The sequence below is a fragment of the Triticum urartu genome, chromosome 5A (genome assembly GCF_056163025.1).
Source record: "Triticum urartu cultivar PI428250 chromosome 5A, HENAU_Tu73, whole genome shotgun sequence".
Taxonomy (NCBI): domain Eukaryota; kingdom Viridiplantae; phylum Streptophyta; class Magnoliopsida; order Poales; family Poaceae; genus Triticum; species Triticum urartu.
In genome coordinates this window covers 95,501,731-95,522,348 of record NC_141877.1, presented here as the reverse complement: position 1 = coordinate 95,522,348, position 20,618 = coordinate 95,501,731, and the positions used below count along the sequence as shown (strand labels likewise).

General features: G+C 44.7%; 1 protein-coding gene across 3 annotated transcripts; it reads right to left on the bottom strand.

The window, feature by feature from the left end:
• Nucleotides 1-18,110: 18,110 nt before the first annotated feature.
• Nucleotides 18,111-19,629, bottom strand: LOC125555701 (uncharacterized). 3 transcript variants are annotated; one of them, XM_048718567.2, is made up of 3 exons: nucleotides 19,401-19,629; nucleotides 19,106-19,235; nucleotides 18,111-19,003 (listed from the first exon to the last, which is right to left on the bottom strand). In XM_048718567.2, the coding sequence occupies exons 2-3, from the start codon at nucleotides 19,184-19,186 to the stop codon at nucleotides 18,464-18,466; spliced, it is 621 nt and encodes a 206-aa protein (XP_048574524.1). In that variant the 5' UTR covers nucleotides 19,187-19,235; nucleotides 19,401-19,629; the 3' UTR covers nucleotides 18,111-18,463. The 3 variants fall into 3 exon arrangements, with proteins under 3 accessions (XP_048574524.1, XP_048574525.1, XP_048574523.1); XM_048718568.2 differs by having other exon boundaries at nucleotides 19,106-19,215; XM_048718566.2 differs by having other exon boundaries at nucleotides 19,106-19,218; nucleotides 19,401-19,628.
• Between the last annotated feature and the right edge of the window lie 989 nt (nucleotides 19,630-20,618).

Genomic DNA, 20,618 nt, shown 5'->3' with positions numbered 1-20,618 from the left:
ACCGCCGAGTTATCTGTCGAGCCAGGGTCTCATCCGCTGGCAATTCTCCTCGGGTCATGTAAGCCAAGAACGGCACCGTCCAATCCAGGATAATATGAAGAGCCGCCAGCAACTGCGCCTCCGGGTCAGGAACAGCTAAATCTTCTTCTGTGGGCAACTTGACAGAGGGGTTATGCAAAACATCTAAAAAGGTGTTGGGTGGCACCGGCTTACGTTGAGACCCCAGCCGGCTTAAAGCATCAGCCGCTTCATTTTTTCAACGGTCAATGTGTTCCACCTGATAACCTTTAAAATATCCTGCAACAGCATCGACCTCTCGGCGATAAGCCGCCATGAGAGGGTCTTTGGAATCCCATTTGCCAGATACCTGCTGAGCCACTAGATCTGAATCACCAAGACATCTGACCCGGCTCAAGCTCATCTCCTTTGCCACTCGAAGACCATGGAGCAATGCTTCATACTCTGCTGCGTTGTTAGTGCACGGAAACATCAATCGTAACACATAACAAAATTTATCACCTCGTGGGGAAGTTAATACAATTCCAGCCCCCGAGCCTTCTAATTGCCTGGACCCGTCAAAATAAATAGTCCAATATGTGTTGTCCAGCTTTTCTTCTGGCATCTGCATCTCTGTCCAGTCATTGATGAAGTCAACCAGAGCTTGAGACTTAATCACGGTGCGTGGAACATACTTCAGCCCATGAGACCCAAGCTCAATTACCCACTTGGCAACTCGCCCTGTAGCTTCTCTGTTTTGAATAATGTCTCCCAAAGGAGAAGAGCTAACCACAGTGATTGGATGTCCCTGAAAGTAATTCTTAAGCTTCCGGCTTGCCATGAACACCCCATAAACAAGTTTCTGCCAATGTGGATATCGTTGCTTAGACTCAATTAACACTTCACTGACATAATAAACTGGCCGCTGAACCGGATGCTCTTTGCCAGTCTCCTTGCGTTCTACCACCATGGCCACACTAACAGCCCGTGAATTTGTAGCTACGTACAACAATAGCGGCTCTTTCTCAATTGGAGCAGCTAGGACCGGCGGCTCAGCCAGTTGTGCCTTCAGATCCTCAAAAGCGGCGTCTGCAGCATCGCTCCAAACAAACACATCTGTTTTCTTCATCAACTGATACAGAGGCATAGCCTTTTCCCATAACCGGCTTATGAACCGGCTCAAGGCAGCCACACGACCCGCCAGTCGTTGAACATCATTGATGCAGGTTGGTTTGGCCAGAGATGTAATTGCCTTGATATTTTCCGAGTTAGCTTCAATACCTCGGTTAGACACCAGAAAACCCAAGAGCTTGCCGGCTGGTACCCCAAAAACACACTTGGCCGGGTTAAGCATCATCTTGTAAACTCGAAGATTATCAAAAGTCTCTTTCAGGTCTGTGATCAAGGTTTCCTCTTCCCTGGACCTCACCACTATATCATCCACATAAGCATGAACATTGCGCCCAATTTGATCATGAAGACAATTCTGCACACACCGTTGGTAAGTCGCTTGAGCACTCTTGAGCCCAAAAGGCATAGACACATAGCAGAAAGCCCCAAAAGGTGTTATAAACGCTGTTTTCTCTTGATCCTTGACTGCCATCTTAATCTGATGGTACCCGGAATAAGCATCTAAAAAACTCAACCGTGCGCAACCCGCCGTAGCATCAATGATCTGATCAATACGGGGAAGAGCAAAAGGATCAGCCGGACAGGCCTTGTTTAAATCTATGTAATCCACACACATACGCCATGTGCCATTCTTTTTGAGCACAAGCACCGGGTTAGCTAACCATTCTAGGTGAAAGACCTCCACAATGAACCCGGCCGCCAAGAGCCGGGCCACTTCTTCTCCAATGGTCTTGCGCCTTTCTTCATTGAACCGCCGAAGAAACTGTCTGACAGGCTTGAACTTTGGATCGATATTAAGAGTGTGCTCAGCGAGTTCCCTCGGGACACCCGGCATGTCTGAAGGTTTCCATGCAAAGATGTCCCGGTTCTCACGGATGAACTCGATGAGCGTGCTTTCCTATTTCGGATCCAAGTTTGCGCTGATGATGAACTGTTTGGATGAATCGCCAGGCACAAAGTCAACCATCTTAGTGTCATTAGCTGATTTGAACTTTAACTCCGGCTCATGCTCTGTTGTTGGTTTCTTTAATGACGTCATGTCCGCCGGGTCAACATGATCCTTGTAGAATTTCAACTCCTATGTCGCACAAATAGATTTAGCATAGGCAACATCCCCTTCTTCACATTCCAAGGCTATTTTCCGGCTCCCATGGACTGTAATGGTGCCCTTGTGACCCGGCATCTTGAGCTGCAAATATACGTAACACGGCCGAGCCATGAACTTGGCATAAGCCGGCCGCCCAAACAGAGCATGATATGGGCTCTTGATTTTAACCACCTCAAAGGTTAATTTTTCTGCTCTGGAGTCATACTCATCTCCAAAAGCTACTTCCAGCTCGATCTTACCAACTGGGTATACCGACTTACCAGGCACCACACCATGAAAAAACAGTGTTGGATTGTTTAAGATTTTTATCCGTCAATCCCATCCGGCGAAACGTCTCATAGTAAAGGATGTTGATGCTGCTGCCTCCATCCATGAGTACCTTAGTAAATTTGTACCCACCAACCTGAGGTGCTACTACTAACGCCAAGTGACCCGGATTATCAACCTGGGGCGGGTGATCCTCTCTGCTTCACACAATGGGCTGTTCCGACCAACGCAAATAACGTGGAACTGTCGGCTCAACGGCATTGACGGCCCTCTTGTGGAGTTTCTGGTCTCTCTTACATAAACTGGTAGTAAAGACATGATATTGTCCACTACTCAACTGCTTCGGGTTGCTCTGATAGCCGGATTGTTGTTGCTGCTGATTCCCTTGGCCGTGTTGCTGATTATATCCTCCATGGTGACTAGGATGACCATGAAAACCTCCTCCGCTTGAACCGGCGCCCGGGCCCTGAAAGTCGCCTGAGCCGCCACCCGGGCCGTGACCCCCATCAAATATGTTTGAATTTTTAAACGCCTTCATGATCGTGCAATCCTTGCACAAGTGGGTAGCTGGCTTCTCCCGGGTGCCATGTCTTGGACATGGTTCATTCAACAACTGCTCAAGGGTGGGGCCTGACCCGCCCGATCGAGGGGGCTGTCTGCCCTTGCGCCGCTGATTACCACCCTGCGCATTAGTATTAGCAACAAACTCACCAGCCTTACGCTTATTACCTCCTTGATTGGCCGGGTTATGCTGGTGACCCTTGCCATTGCCGTTCTTCTTCCCCTTCATTGCTTTTTCTTCATCAGACGCCGGGTCTTTGGTAGTATCAGAATCAGCATACTTGACAAGAGCCGCCATCAATGTTCCCATGTCATTACAGTCACGTTTAAGCCGCCCCAACTTCTGCTTCAGAGGTTCAAAACGGCAATTTTTCTCTAACATCAAAATGGCCGAGTCGGCGTCCATTTTGTCAGACGAATGTATTATCTCCTTGACCCGGCGCACCCAATGGGTTGTAGATTCTCCATCCTCTTGCTTGCAGTTGGTCAGGTCCACAATTGACATCGGCTGCTTACACGTGCCCTTGAAGTTCTGGTTGAACCATGCCTTCAACTCTGCCCATGAGCCGATGGAATTGGGTGGTAACCCTTTCAACCAGGTCCGAGTCGTTCCATCCAACATCATGGTAAAGTACTTGGCCATTGCAGCATCACTAACCTCCAACAGCTCCATAGCCATCTCATAACTCTTAATCCAAGCCCCCGACTGTAAGTCAGCCGTGTAGTTAGGTACCTTACGAGGTCCCTTGAAATCCTTGGGCAACCGCTCATTACGTATGGCTGGGAGCAGGCAAGGTACACCTCCGGTTCTTGTAACCACTCCTGCTTCAACCGAGGTTGTTGGATAAGCCGGAAAGGTTTGGTGAGCCGCCTGCTCTGCTGCTATCTGAGCCGCCCGTTCCGCCTCTTGGCGAATCCTCTCCTGATCCGCCAAGTTAAGGGCTCCAGCCCGCACCGGTTCATGCCTATATGGCCGGTTGTGGCGTTGAGCATTACTTGACATCTCTGCAGATTCCATGTGCCTACTGTAGCTCGGGCTCCGGCTTGGGCGAGGAGTTGAATGAATCTTGTCTCGACTGTAGGAGTATGCATCCTGCTGGGCCAAGGCTGTTTGAAGTAGTTCTCTTACCCTCCGGGTTTCAATTGTTGCTGGTGAGTCGCCTTCCATTGGAAGAGCTGCTAAACGAGCCGATGCCGCAATGAGGTTCTCCATGGGGTTGGAGAAGTGACCCGGGGGTGTTGATATATAATGAGGAGGAGCCGTATTCATGCGCGGCGGCTCCATGGTGCGTGGCTGAATTGGTGCACCGGGCGTCGGGACCCGGTTTGCCTCTGGCGGGTTGCTCCCTCCAGCTCCGGGTGTATGGAACAGATTCCTCGGATCCAGTGTTAACGGCAGACGCGACTGAGTTTTCTGCCGCCTCCTCCTCATGACTTCGTTTGATGCATTAAGATCCACCGAGAGCCGGAAGGTTTCTGCTTGAAGCTGCTGAGCACGAGCATCCAAAGCTGCTCGTTCGGCTGCCATCCGGGTCTCCTCCGCGGCTAGATTTTCCTTAGCTTGCACCATCTCCTCCCGCACGCGCGCCACTTCCGCGTCATGCTGGGCTTTATCCGCCGGCTCTACCGCAGTGGTTAACAGAGTCGTCAGTTTATCCATGAGGTACATGAGAACCTGAGTCCGGGGGGCGCGCGGGGTCTCCTGACCCGGCAACTGCCGACCCGGTGGCCGCTGCTGTCGCTGCGGTGGAGTTCTGCCCAGGCTGTGTCCCTGCCGTGAAGACTCTGGCCCAATTCGGCGGCTCAAGGGGGTCCGGAATACTACTGCCATCGGAACAGCCCCCGAGCATGCCGTCTTGAAGTTGGTACAATGAGTCCGTCTCACCTGTTGATGATGCAGTATCAAAGTAGATGGCCGTCTCCCCGCCTTCCATCGATCCTTCAGAGTATTCACCGCCATGGATGCAGCCTACGAAGGCATGCTTCACGACAGATTGAACACGGGCGGACCCGGCGCGCTGAGCCGTTTCGATGAGGTCGGTGTGGACATCCGGCTCAGGGCCTGACTCGCCGATCCGGCCGATGAAGACGTGAATTCCGCCGAAGGGGACCCGGTACCCGTACTCAATTGAGCCGGCCTCGGGGCCCCAGCCTTCGTCGTCGATGTAGATCTTGCCACGACGACTCTTGGTCATCCGGCCCACAGCGTATCCCTTGATCCCTTCGAAGTTGCCCTTCAAGAACTCAAATCCACCGTGCGCTGGCCCCACGGTGGGCGCCAGCTGTCGTGGAATTGTCACGGCAGATGTCCTAGAGCAAGGACTTAGTCGTAGGGCCATTGCACTAGGAAGCTTAAAGGGGTTAATCGGGACAAAGGACACGAGAGGGTTTTTATACTAGTTCGGCCCCTTACGATGAAGGTAAAAGCCTACGTCTAGTTGGGATTGGTATTGCTGAGGTTTCGATCTCCAAGAGGCTCAACTCGCCGGCTTGGTTCTCGACTTGGTTGTTTCTTACCCTAAACCGCCACCGGGTCATCCCCTTATATACACGGGCTGACGCCCGGTGGCCTACAGAGTCCTGGCCGGCTCATCACCGTGTCCGGCTCGATGACTTCTTTTACATGCCTTTCTTTACAAGTCTTGCTGCCCATACAACGGTTTGTAATAACGGGCCTTAAGCCGGCCCGAGGCCTTTGGGCTTTCTATATATTTAATAATCTATCATCTTGACTGTATATTGGCTTTCTGCTGTAACCCGCCATTAAGGCTGACTCGACCCCTCCTGGGCGGGTCTCAGCTGATAGTAATATCCCCAACACAAAGGTTTTACCTATTCCTAACACCGTCCATTTCTTTTGATGTCTTTCTTTTACGAGAGGGCCAGTCTAAGGTACATCTAAATGTGACTTAAAGTCATAAAGATGATGTCATCTATTTTTGTTGTTCCTTTTGTTCTGTCCTGATTGTTTTGTTGTGGGTTGTAGGTTGTGATTTGTGTCAACCATTGGGCTAGGCCTTTAGTTTTTTCTCTTGTTAATGTCGGTTGCCCATTCCTTTCGGTCGCCCATAGCGTTGGGCGAGGAGTCTCCTATTTGGCGTGTAGGTCGAGCGCGACTGACCTAGTGCTCGCCCCTCCAGCGCGCTGAATTATTGTTTGGCCTGCCCCATTTTAGGATGTATTTACCAGGACCAATTTTTCGATTCCTACTGTTTTTCTATTACATTTCTACTATTAATTTTTCATTCTTTTTAAATTTTTCCTTTTTCTTTCTACTTTAAAAAAATTATTTACTTTTTATTTTTTATTTTTGCAAACATGTTTGAAATTGTGAACATTTTTTTGCAATCGGGAACATTTTAACAATTTTTAATATTTTTTAAATCATGAATATCTTTCAAATTTGTGACTTTTTAAATTGTGATTTTTTTTTCAAAACATGAACATCTTTCAATTTTTCGATTTTTAGGAGATTGTGACCATTTTTAAAATTCGTGAATATTTATTTTCAAATCATGGTCATTTTTTTAGAAATCGTGAACATTCTTCAAATTCTTGAACATTTTTACAAACTCATGAACATTTTAAACCGTGAAGATTTTTGGAATTTGCGAGTATTTTTTGAAATTGCAAACATATTTTTAAACATGTGAAGACTTTTTGAGTTGGCTAACAATTTTTGAAATTTTGGAATATTTTTTTGGATGAACAAGTTTAGGAAATGCGTGAACATATTTTGAATCAATGAAGTTTTTTTAGTTGATGAAGTTTTCTTTAAACTTGGCAACGATTTTTACAATTTTTAAAAATTTGTTTTAAATATTTCAATTCGAAAAACCTTGAACATTATTTCAATTCGCAATTTTTTGTTAAAAGTGATGAACAATTTTTTGAATACATGAAAGTTGTTCAAAACCTTGAGAATTTTTTAATATGCGAAATGTTTTTATAATCCACAATCATTTTATGATTTCTTGAACACTTTTCTCCAAAATTCTCTTCTTTAATTTGTTTTTGTCAAATCCCAAATTGTTTAAAGTTGAAAAACCGAAAATAGCAAAGTAAAAAGAAAAATAAAAGATACGAAATAAAAAAACAGGGTGCTCGCAGATGGGCCGACCCAAAAGGATGCGCTGAAGGCGCGAGGGTCCGCGCTGAGTCTCCTTCCAGCAACTAAATTGAAAAAGTTCATCGAGTTTAAAAAAAAGTTCATCCGGACCCTCGCGCCTCCAGCAAAGGATATATTTTCAGTTCAAGTGCCAGTTAGTTGCTTGGCACTAAAAATTGAAAGAAGTTTAATGAATTTGGAAAAATTTCATCCAAATTGAAAAATTTCATTGAGTTTAAAAAAAGTTCATCAAATTAGAAAAACAGTTCACGATTTTGACAAACAGTTCATCGAGAAATGAAAATAGTTCGTTCACTTGAAGAAAAAGTTCATCTTTTTGAAAAGAGTTCACAAATTTAAAAAAATCATCAAATAAGGACGAAAAATGAAAGCAAAAATTAAAAAATGGGAAAAAGGAAAGAAGAAAAGAGTGGAAAAGATGTAACCTAATAAAACTGCCTTAGCGGCCTAGTGGTTTGCGGAGTGTACCACCTTACAAGAGAGGTTGTTCGATCGAACTTCTCCCTGTGCGCTTTTTTTGCCTTTTTAGAAAGCCGAAAGGAGAGTTAGTTCGGCCGGCCCAGCGCGGAGACCTGCAGGCGCCAGTTTGCAAAATGCACACAAACTGGCGCCTGCAGCGCTAAATAGGAAGCGCCATATTTTGCTTAATAGCGAGTCTTCCTTCGGTCTCGTCTGAAGTGTCTACATTTGCGGGCCAACCCATTCGCACATAGTTAAAGGAAATAGACTACGAAAAAAAGGGACAGCTAGCCACCAGGCCACCGTCAGGTTTGTGCTAGAATAGTCGGTCGCAACATTGTTAAAGAAAAAGAGTAGTTTTTTTCACTGTTTTTCCAGGTTTTTTGTTTTTGTTTATTCAAGCTTTTTCACCGGTTTCTTTGTTTCTTTCTCTGTTTTTACTATTTATTTTTCCCTTTTCTTCATTTTTCTTCTGCTTTTCTTTCTTTTCGTTGGTTTTTCTTTTGTTTTGTCTCAGGTTTTCATTTTTTCTATACACATTTTAAGTATATATCGAATATACTTTTCTAATAAACTTTTCTAATATACTTTTCATTTTTTGGCAAATACAAGTTTACCATTTATTGAATATACGGTCAATGTTTTTTCTACATACAATTAAATTTTTATAATGATTGATTAACATTTTTGCAGTACCAGGTTACCCAGGTTAACATTTTTTTATTATATGGCCAACATTTCTTCTATACACATTTTACTTTTTTTCAAATCCTTGATTAATATTTTTCAAATACAAGTTTAGTATATTTTCAATACATGGTCAACATTTTTCTATACACATTTAACAATTTTTTCAAAACCTCGATTAAAAAAATTCATGTAAAAGTTTAACATTTTTTCCTATATCTTTAACATTTTTCTATACACAATTAACATTTTTCAAATGCTTGATTAATATTTTTCAAATACAAGTTTGACATTTTCTTGAATACATGGTCAACATTTTTTCTATACATATTCAACATTTTTTGAACTGTTAATTAACATTTTTCAAATACCTGTTCGGCAGTTTTACCAAATGCTTGGATTAACATTTTTAAATACATGATCACGTTTTCACACCCGTTATATATTTTTTGTACACATTTTTCGTATACATGTGAAACATTTTCTCTATGTAAATTTAACTTTTTTTTCAAATGCTTGGTTAACAGTTTTTGAAATGTTTTTTGTTCAGTGTTTTTTGTAATATAGTATTTATTTAGAATATTTGTAAGTATAAACGAAAGAAGAAAAACAAACACACAAAAAAGAGGCCGTGGCCGAGGCCACTGGGCCAGCCCATATGCTCGCGTGGCTGCAACGTGCTTTAGCGAATCGGAAGGTTGCCTCACTATAAGCGAGGTATAGCCGCGTCCTGAGACGAGAGTGGTTGCTACTTGCTAGGTTAGTTCGGTTACATGGCTAGTGCACTAACAAAAAAATTGGAGGGAAGGTGACTAACTAGTTGGGCCGAAATTGTTCCTTGTTAAAGTGAAACGCTTACCACTGACCAGCAAATATGGGATCAGAACTGGATCCCGAGACCAGCAAATATGCGACCTATTGCTAGTCTGACTGCTAATCCACCTCAATGGGTTAGTGATCTTATCCTGCCTAGCGCAGAATGGGACCGAGCTGCAGTTTCGCAAATCTTCTTGCCCACCGATGCACAAGCAATTATGTCGATACTTTTGTGTACGAGGCATATAGAGGATTTTTGGTCATGGGTACATGAGAAGAACGGCGCATTCACAGTCCGTTTGGCTTACCGTATGCTTGTTGAAACAAAGATGAGGAGAGAAGCCTGGCTTGAGGGGAGAGGCCACTCGTCAGATACTGCCAGAGAAACCAAGTCCTGGGAGAGACTGTGAAAAGTGGATGTACCATCAAAAGTTAAAATCTTCCTATGGCGGCTAGCACAACAGTCGGTCCCCACAGCTGATGTCCTTCACCATCAGAACATGTCAACCACTACGAGATGTGGTTTGTGCGGCTCTGAAGACTCATGGCAACACTCTTTGCTCTATTGCACAGTTGCTCGATGTGTATGGGCGTTGCAAGATCATGACTTGGTTGAAGCTATAAACAGCACCCATGAGCCGGATGCAAGACGTTGGCTGTTCTCCCTTTTGGACACACTATCTTCTGTTGAATTCACCCAAGTAGCAGTTACCATGTGGGCTCTCTGGTATGCTCGTCGGCAGGCACTCCATGAAAAAATCTTCCAAAGTCCTCTGAGCACGCATAGCTTCATCATGAGATACATCAGAGAGTTGGAGGACTGCAAACCGAAGAAGAGTGCTCCGCATTCAGCTCCGAATGTTGTACAACCAAGGCAGAGGTGGATCTCTCCACCGCCGGGGTTCGCGAAGATAAGAGTTGATGGAGCGGTCTCGAGAGACAACCTGCATGGCTCGTTCAGCGCAATCTGCAGAGACTCCTATGGCCAGTTTTTTGGTGCATCAGCAATCAAAATACAGGGGGTCACGGAGCCCGCAACTCTCGAAGCACTGGCTTGCCGGGAGGCACTAGCACTAGCTTCAGACTTGGCCCTGTCCGATTTCATTGTGGCTACTGACTGCCAGGGAGTAGCAGACGACATCAAGAATGGTACGGGAGGGACGTATGCTAGCATCGTCAAAGAGATTAGTGAAACGTCAAGAGACTTTCATCAATGTACCTTCATCTTCGAAGGTAGATCCACCAATATTGAGGCGCATAGTCTCGCTAAGCACGCTTTCGGTCTGAATCTTGGGCGCCATTTGTGGCTTATAAACCCACGAGACATTCATTGTATTCCTATGAACTTATTTGAATAATAAAGTGTGTTTAGACTCAAAAAAAAACACTGACCAGCCAGTTGAAACTTCGACTAGCTGCACGCGCGATTGGATAAGAAACCGCTTCGGCGCTCTCTAACCGCAAATTTAGTGTGGGTCCACGCACTGCATGGCTCTTTTCGTCCTTATCTGGTCCTCTTGCGGCTCATCTTCCTCCTTTGCTCTCGCCGTCAGCCATGGAGCTCCTGCCCAACCTCGTTTTTTACCTCTCCTCTCTCCACACGTCGGCTCCAACTCCAATCTTCCCCGCTAAACGATGACGCAGTTGCTGCGCGCCGGGCAGGCCACCGGTGCTAACTATGGCGACCAGCGTGCTGCAAGCACGACTGCCCTGGCACTGCTTCTAGCGATGGTTTTTTCCTGGATTCGACGTGGATGAGGATGTCGGAACCAGCTATGATGTATGCTGGAATCGGTTGCAGGAGAGGTTGCATCCGGCGACGGATTTTGCTGCAACCGGAGATGCAGCGGGAAACGTGGTCGTTGTTGTTTTGTTGCAACCATACTCACACAAGCTACATCCATGTTCACCAGAGCTACAACCCTTTACACATGAGCTACAACCGGGGATGCCATTGTCGCCAATGCTACAATGGTACACTATAGAAGCTTCATCCATGTTCGCCAAAGCTGCAACTGGCGGTGCCATCATCGACGAATGCTACAATCGTACACTATAGAAGCTACATCCATGTTCACCAGAGTTGCAATCATTTCGACGATGTTACAACCATGTATGTCGATGCTGCAACCGAGTTGGCGCCGGTGAGGCTTGATGAGTGTTATTTTTACACTCCTCTACACTGAGTTTAAACTCATATATTTCATTAAAACCGAGATATTCACTCTAATATTGCCACTAATGACTAATAAATGCATAGGATTCCATAAATCCTCTCTTTATTGTGTCTCCACGAGAAATGAGCTAAATATGGACGAAATCAAGTCAGAACAAGGAAAAAAGTAGAGGAAGAGATAGAAGAATTCAAGTGGAGGAGCACCAGAAGAACCAACACAAAAGACGGCATTTCATGCGACCGCCCTCGCTCGCATGAGCGGTCATATGGCGTGGAAAACTGATGCTCCTTGTCCACCTGAACAAACTTTATAAAGGGGTTGAGACCAAAATGTCAACAAAACAACCGTGAGAGGAACCGCATAAAATAAAAAGTCATCTCCATCTTCATCAATCCTAACCGCCGTCATTTTCTATCTCCATAGTTATCATCTCCATCTCCATCATAGTTCTTCCTCCTCTAGTCATACTTGTAATCATGTATCACACACGACATCCATTATAAGACATATTATCGATCAATCTACCTTCATTATGTGTTCTATGATGTGTTCTTCGCGTGATCTGATCTCCACGCGTGAGTAGTATGGTAAGGTATGGATCAAGGCAAGAGCCTTGCATCCCAATGTATTTGTTGGAGGGATCAATGGAAGTGCGCTGAATTAACGTCATGTATGTGTGAAATAAAATTGGCCTATAGATGTCTCTTGTCTCGTTCGTGTTCTTCATCCTTGCATGGAGAATGAGCCACTGAGAGATTAAGGGTAGGGAAATCCTGAAGTGTTATTCTGACCATCAGTGACAGAAAGGTTTAGTATAGTAACATGGATCCTATCTCTGGGAATTTAAGTGGTGTAGTCATTAAACGCCCAATATTTTTGTCTGATTATTGCCATCTTAATTATCGTGGTTGCCCTGCAAGACAGATAGGGCCTTCGATTGGACAAGTGACTCTTGATGCAGGATGCATGCCGATCAAGACGCAATTTGGACACATCCTCCACTTCGGTTCGTACACATCTCGAGGGGTGACTTTCATAGCACAAATTAAGATTATATTTGGTCCCGTCACAAATATATGGTTGTAAGCATTAAGACCTCATGCTCATGCCTATTTTTATTATAAGTGTTTCACTTCAGTTGTTTGATTTTGATCCGGTCAAAATCTGAAATTGTTTCTTTAATATAAGCTTGTTTGAAACCCTAGCTTAAAGGGCATCCTCCTCCAGTGGGTTCGATAACTCATGGTCACCTCTGGAGAAAAAGGCAAGAATCCTTTCTGCTCTATTTTTGGATCACAAAATGAAGTAATTAAGGCTGCGAGGACGCGCACGTGAGAGGTTGCAACCCACAACCCTGGATTTGGCCAACGACCTTGCTGCAACTAGTGGCGAGAACTCATGTTGGGACAGCGATGGCTGGGGATGCAAACGGTGGTGGTGGTGGATGCCACATCCATGGATGACAGGGACTTTGGTCTTCCATGCTACATCCATGGCCGACGACAAGCTACTCATGCGTTCCAACAGGGGAGGCGAGAGATGCAGGCGTCGTTGGGGAATTTTTTTTCCTGCCCAAGCGGATCGAGGGGGAGAGGTGGTTAAGATCGAAGGGCATGGGCTGGCCTAATCTTCCGGCAATGCGGCAACATGCCAAATTTTGGGCCGGTCGACCGAAGCATGTATGTGTTCCTGTTTGTTTTGAGTTACACATTGTTTTCCTTTGATAGACAAGGGACACCATGGGTTGTTGTTCTATAAAAAAAAGGTACACATCAAAACTGTGTGTGTTGTGTGCACGATTAAAAAATGTTAGTACTTTTTTAGAAAAAAACCAGGAATTCAAAAATAAGTTTGTGATTCAAGAATGTTCTAAAAAATTCAAAATCTTGAAACTTAAAAATGTCTTTGGAACTAAAAAAATCTCACAAATTTAATTTCGTTGCATATTGTGAAATCATTTAAAAATTGGTCAACATTATGTTGTAAAAATGTTCATCGCATATTTTATAATTGTTCAATAATTCAAGAATATGAAAAATGTTCACTAGTTTAATAATTGTTCGCGAATTCAAAACAAGTGCTCATGAATATGAAAACAATGTTCAGGAGTTCGAAAATATACATGAATTCCAGAAATGTCCACATATACATAAAAAATCATGAGTTCAAATAAATGAGCATGGATTCAAAAAATGTCCGCAAGTTGAAAAATGTTTGGAAGTTAAAAAAATATTGGCGAATATGATGGACATGAACTACAACAAGTTGCAAGTCAATGATGAACACACAACAAAGATCGCACAAAAATGATTGCTTAAAGATTTTGTTAATGCTTTAGATTTTGGTGAAGCTATGCTAATGGTCTTGCTCTAGACACTAATCATATGATGAAGCTTTGTTACCTACACATATTTTTTATAGCTAATGCTTATAAAATTATGTTAATGCTTTAGATTTTAGTCAACATATTCTAATGGTGTTGTACTGGACACTAATCCGATGATGAAACTTTTTACATGCACATCCTTTTATAGATAATGCTTATAGAATTATGCCAATGCTTTAGATTTTGTCAGAGTATTCTAATGGTGTTGAAGAAATACTCAAATTCTTTAACTCATGCTACTAGAGATAGACACATCTTTTATGGCTTTAGATTACATATCTCACTTGATGTAGTAAAGACAAGTCAATTTTGTTCTGTACAATGTCACCAAAATGTCAAGGCGGTGATGAAATTATGTCTTAGTTGCACCGCACAAAAAGTTTTGAAGAGAAGTGGAAGGGTCAGGAGAAAACACTTGCTACTCTAGATGATAAAAGTTTGCCTTCAGGACTTGTATCTTCTTACTTCGGCCTATCAACTTCTTATCTGGAGGCAAGTATAATTATTCCAAGTAATCTTCATTTAGTTCTATCGTACTCATGTGTTACTATTATAAATCATAACTTGTTTGTTAATTTGTTTTTGATAGATTATATTTTAGTGGCACTGCGCCAAAAGACCTTAAATCACATGTCCTCCACCATGCGCCTGCACTACAGGAGAGATGGGTGAATTAGTCCGGACTAAGATGTAGCATGACCACATCACAATAAAGTTATATTTGTTGATCTTACAACTATGTTCAATATGTCAGTGTCAAAAAAATATCTATGTTCAATATGTTGGCTACAAAGTGTGTTCAACAAATGTACATGTTGGCTAAATATATGATTTTGTATAATGAAAAGTGAAGTGCTTGTGCAAATATATGATGCATGAGGTGTGCCTATATATTTTGTGTTATGTTTTTTTTAATCAATTTCATTTCCCTGGTTGGCAACAACAGAAACAAGTGCCTGAAAACAATATTGCTGGATATGTCAAGTAGTCTATGCTCGTAAGTCATTACTGACAGGCCAGGCGGCCGATCATCGCTGACCCTGAGGCACTGACGGTCTAGAAACTAGTCAGTGAAGATGTAATTTGGCCGGCTAGTGTTGTTCGGTTTTGTAGTAGTGAAACGAACTTAGAATGACTCACAAATTTATATGTGACCCCTCTATACCGTAATGAGGCCACACAAAATAATTTATCCGAATTAGAGTTTATTTACCTAGTGAACTTGAAAAATATCTCCATTCACCTAAATGAATAGGGTTGAACTATGAGAGATATCTAGGCCTGTGCTAAAATCATGAAATAATTTGGGTGACTCCCAAATACTATGAAAAGAATGTGTACAAGGTTTGGGATCAAGGGAAGCACCAACATATTGAAAGGAATACGGGTGCTTTAAATTCAAATAAGAGGAGGGCAATTTAATTAAATAGCATTTAACTTTTGAAAATCGTTTTAAGAATTTTCTAGTGTAGCATTTGAGTTGTACAATGCAATTGTATGATGACATGATGATGAATGCATGCAAAATAATTATAATAGGGTTGCTCTCGGATGTTACAATCGCCTCACTAGTCTCCAATACTTTATGAAGCGTGCTCCATATGCATTATCAAGACTGCAATATGAAGACCAGGTGGAGTTGCTATAAGGAAGTATATACATCCAAGGGACCATGATTTGCACTTCCAAAAGGGGGAAATTGTGATTGTACTACCAGAGTTTTCATTTTTTGGAAAAGGAGGTTTAAATCCCCGCCTCTGCATCAATCGATGGATGCAATCATATTTATTAATTATTCAAGAAAGGTTTGAAAGAACATACATCAAACCATCTGAAGCCACCACTCACACCTACAAACTCAATAATGTTGAGCGCTCTCACTCCCCATATCTAAAACTGGTGTCATCGTTGATCCATCCACATAACGTATCGGAACCTATAGCCGGTGCGAGCAACCTAAAGCGTACACCACATGCATACGTTTTAGAAGCTGACATCATCATCGAACCGCTGACCCATCTTTAGAAAAGTGATCCACATCATCCTTGCCAGTCCGGACATCCCGTCAATGCCACCACGACATCCAACAGCACCACCTCCCTGTGCGTAAACTGTTGAGCACGTCACGGTTGCCGCCCGTACACCACAGCACCATGCCGCCACGTACCACCCACCGACGCATCTTGAAGTCTCTGGAAGATCTGTCGTGCGTAGCACCTACCGAACAGGCATGGCACAGCGTAGCACCTGTCGATCAGGCATGACTTGACATCTCCACCGAAGCTCCGTACAAGATGAAGCCGCTCCACCTCCTGCCTCTGTCTTCCAATGCTGATCCATAAACGATGCTCCCAAGAGAGAAACGACATTGCAGTGCCGCCATCATCCGATCTGGAAGACCAGATCCTAGGGTTTCCCCCGGAGCAGCACGAGTGGGTCGACAATAATTACATGACGATGCCTTCATCAAAGTAGCGGCGCAGACCGCCACCATCGCCTGCCATCGGCTCGGTTTTCAGAAGCAACTATGTCTCCCCAACTCGCAACTGGGACTAGATGACAGATCTTGAGATCCGACCACCCAGCTTCAAGCCGACCACCTCCGACGGAGGATATGACCACCACTGCCAAGCCCCGGGCGCCCGCATGATGCAGAACAAAGACCAGGAGCAGCACCGCGATCTGAAGCCTAACCGGAGGTTGAGCGGCTGCAGCATGGCCGCCGCTGCGGCTATAGCCTCGTCGCCACACCCCAGCCGTCGTTGTCCGCCATCACTGCCGAGATCGAGTTCGGATCCACCGCATCGATCTTGAGCCGCTCGCGCGCGAGGAGAAGGCCGCCGTTGCCGGCGGTGGCGCCCGGGGGGAGGGGGGGAGGCTGGGGCGCTCTGGTGCAGCGCGGCGGCACCGCACGCGAGCAGGGGTAGGGTTAGGCCCGACCACTAAGTGGGTAAAGCAGGAATTCTACAGTCTTCATATCTTTTTGCATCAAAATTCATGCAGGTAAACTTCTTCTTTTTGTTTCTCCCAAATGAAGAACATTTGAACTCGAAACTTTGCAAATCACCATCACACAAGTACTAGCATGTGCTGAAATGTTTTTGGAATATTTGGCACAACAATTTTTTAAATGGTACAACTCATTTGAAATTTAAAAATTTGATAATGTTATGTTTCATCAAAAAAATCGAAAACATGTTATACAAAGAGTGACACTTGTGCATAGTTGACCTGCAAGGTGAAATGTTATCTTATTTGAAAAAAAAACGAAAAAGAGAAGTTTCAATATAAGGATAGCACAGATCTTGATGCAAACTGAATGGTCTAAAACTCTAGGTAGAAGGTGCCAAAAGCCCCAAAGACGAACCTTTCATTCATGTCATCTTAGGATTTTCTCCATTGCTCCACCTTTTTCCTTCTTTTCCTTCTTGTGTGCGTGGTTGCCGTAGAGCACGACGTTGATATTTCCATTTCCGTGCTCATCTTCTCGGAGATCATGGCATCCCCAGTTGCTAGCCGTTGCTGTCATGGTTTCTTATTCGGATGCAACCGGAAGTGCTGCCGGGGATTTCACGTACCGTACGTGCGATCAAATGTTCCTTTGTTGTTGGTTAGTCAGGCTTGACTTGAGTACAAGCCACTGAAGGCAGTCTCCTTAATATATTTTTCACAACAAAAAAAAAAATCCTTACTGTCTTGTTGGATCCAAGATAGTGCTACATGCATGAAGCACATGCGAGTTGCCGCCAAGAACAATTTAATTTCATTTGGTTCCTGCCGCCGCAAGGTTTACTTAGATCTCTCTCTCTCTCTCTCTCTCTCTCTCTCTCTCAAGAAAAAAAGGTTTACCTGAGATTTCTCCAGCTTTGGGCAGGCACCCTGCCTAGCTCTCACATGCTTCTCCGTTTGATTAGGAATACTCCCTTTCCTTGCTAATTATGCAACCATGGATGCATTTTTTCCCCGCAAAAAAAAATGGATGCATTCTTTTCACTTCTTTTCGGCACTCCCCGTTTTTTAAATCTGCAACTTCTTTCGAAACTTTTTGCTGGAACTCGATCTAGTCCATCAGGATATCAAATTATCAATCATGAGAGACGAGAGAGAAAGGTCAACTCGTCCATGACTTATCTCCACCATTTTGTAATTCTGTTCAAAACATCTGAATTCCATGTTAATTTGCAACTCTACATGACCAAATCTATTGTCCTTGTCCATCAACAACTGTAACCTTTTGCACTGTAAACGTAGCCTCCTTCTCCCTATGTGGTATGTGCCACTATTCACTTTTCATGCTTTCTATACTAGTTTCTCTGCACTTCTGTTCCTCACTTTTTTACTGCAATTGACCTTTTTCCTGTGAACCTTTGCATGCATGCACGCATCAAAAAATGGAGTACAAATCATGAACATGGCATATTATTCATCAATTCACACCAGTCTCGGCTCTGAACATCGATGACTAATCAATCAGCATGCACTCATTTGTCATGATTAACCAATTAGCAGCAGCTTGGGATGAGGATCGGAATTCAGAACCCGGTCCTCCCCGAGCTCCATCAATGGCACACATCTAAGCAACAGCAAAAAGGGAAAGAAAAGATAAGGAATACTCATGGCTACTTGCTTCCACAATGCAACACAAGCTACTAAGTAGTACGATGCGATCATGCCATGGCCATGGCCATGGCTTGGATGGTGATGATGATATATATGATCAACGAGCTTCGAAGGAGTTGATTCGTTCATGTCATCCTGAGGCTGAGGTACTGGCACTGCACCAGCTGCCAGGGCGACTGGTGCTGCTTCATCGCCTCCGCCACGCCGAGGTCGAACGTCATGGCTCTCTGGCACGGCGGCGGTGCCGCCACCCCCGGGTAACCGCCGTGGAGCGCAACCCCGAAGGCGCTCTCCGAGTACTCGGCCGACGACGGCGGCGACGACGAAAGGCTCGTGCCCCCGGAGCAGTCGGAAGCGAAGGGGGAGGAGAAGCCGCCGGCGCCGTCGTGTTTGGCCTGTCCTCTCTTGCTAACGTTGTTCTTGCGGGCGGTGCCGGAGCCGGTCCTCCTCCCTCCCACGGCGAGCGTCAGTTCCAGCTCAGCCCCGGTGCCGCAGCCGTCGTCGTCCTCGTCGGCGGCGCCAACGATGTACTCGTCGGCGGGGAGCTGCAGGTTGAGCGCCCGGCGTGGCTGCTTGTTGCCGCGCCGCCGCGGCTGCCGGCGGGTGCTGAGGTCGGCCCCCATGAGCTGTGTCTGGATGCGGTACAGGCGGTGCAGCTCGTGAACCTGCGCAAGGTGATTAGCAACGCAAATGATTAGCAGTTCATAGCACGCAACAGTTTGCTATATCTGGTGAAGAAGAACCGAAGAAGATTAATTGCTACGTACCTGTTGCCTGAAGGTCTCCTCATGCTTGAGCATGGCCATCTTCATGACCTCCATGTCACATTGCCTCACAAACTTGCCCATCTCTCCTCAAACTCAAACTTGCTCTAAGCCTGCTGAAATGTGGAAGAACCTATAATTAAAATTTCAAAAACTTCTAAGCATCCATCTAAAGGAAGAAACTCTGGTCATGCTTGACAGCATGATTCATGATGGTGAACATCCTCTGACTCTTCCAGAGATGCAAACAGCATGTTTGACAAGTATTGCTCATGCAAACCACAGAGAAGTAACTGACCTGTAAATATAAGCCAAGAACTGTCCTCTCCCTTGTCTATCTAGCTAGCTCTCTTCAGCTCGCTCCTTCTACACTCAAACTTGCAAGGGACAAGCAAGATAGAACGGAGCAAAGACTAAAGATCAGGTGTTGATGCTGAAACTGGGAATGGAAGTTGCAGTTGCAGGGGAGGTGCTCATTTATAAACACAGCTGCTTGGCTGCCTCCAATGGCGAATGCCTGTCACTGGACACTAGGTAGACACATATTTTTGCTTTTGGCAGCCCACCTTTTTGGCATGCCAAGCAACAAGAGACCCAGTGGCACGCACTTGCATGAAGGACGGCCAGGCACTGCCCCTCCAAGAGCAGACAGCCCCTGCAAGAGCCTTGTTTAATCCTGGGTTGGCCCCACCTGCAGAAACTGCTGCTAATATTAATCCTGATAGCTCAGGAGGAGGAGTGCATTTCAAACAGTGCGTGTGCACTTTGTGTGTGATGCAAAACTATACTACTTCAATGTTTCCATGTGACATGCATGGTGTTGCCCTGATCATTGGCATGCCCAAATGCAGGATATGGATATGCATGTACCATGCATTGCTTCAGCCTCCAGCTCCATTTAGTACTAGTATATCTTTGGAACTTTGTGTATGTATGTGCAAACAAGCAAGCAAGCAAGCAACAACCTAGTAAGATGGAGCTGTCAGATTGTCACTGAAAACAAGCAAAGGTACATGGTATGATTCATAATATCCACTTGGCCTGATGATGAACATTGCATGTACATGTGTGCTCTACTGCCTGCATTATTAACTATTGACCCCCACAGGCATTGTACATTTGATAGTATCTCTGCATATATTTGCTGTATATCGGTTGCATGGAGATCTAGTACACGATATAGGGGCATGCAGACAGGTTCTTGCCCAACTGTTGCATGGCATGGCGCCTCCTGTCCTGACAAATCAAAAGACTATTTTGAGGGATGGTAGCAGCAACAGTTTGTGTGTTGGCATTGCATGAAAACCAAGCAGGCAGGCAGGCAGGCAGAAACTGAGACTGAAACTGAAGGAGAAGATAAAGCTTGATGCAGACACATCCCTTGCAGAGGAAGCATCAAAGCATGCATGCATGTCTGCACTGCTACTACTAGTATTAAGTTTGGCTTTGCATAGTAATATATTTCAGTTAATTAAGGGGTTCCTTCATTAGCCACATTACTTGGGAGCCAAAACCA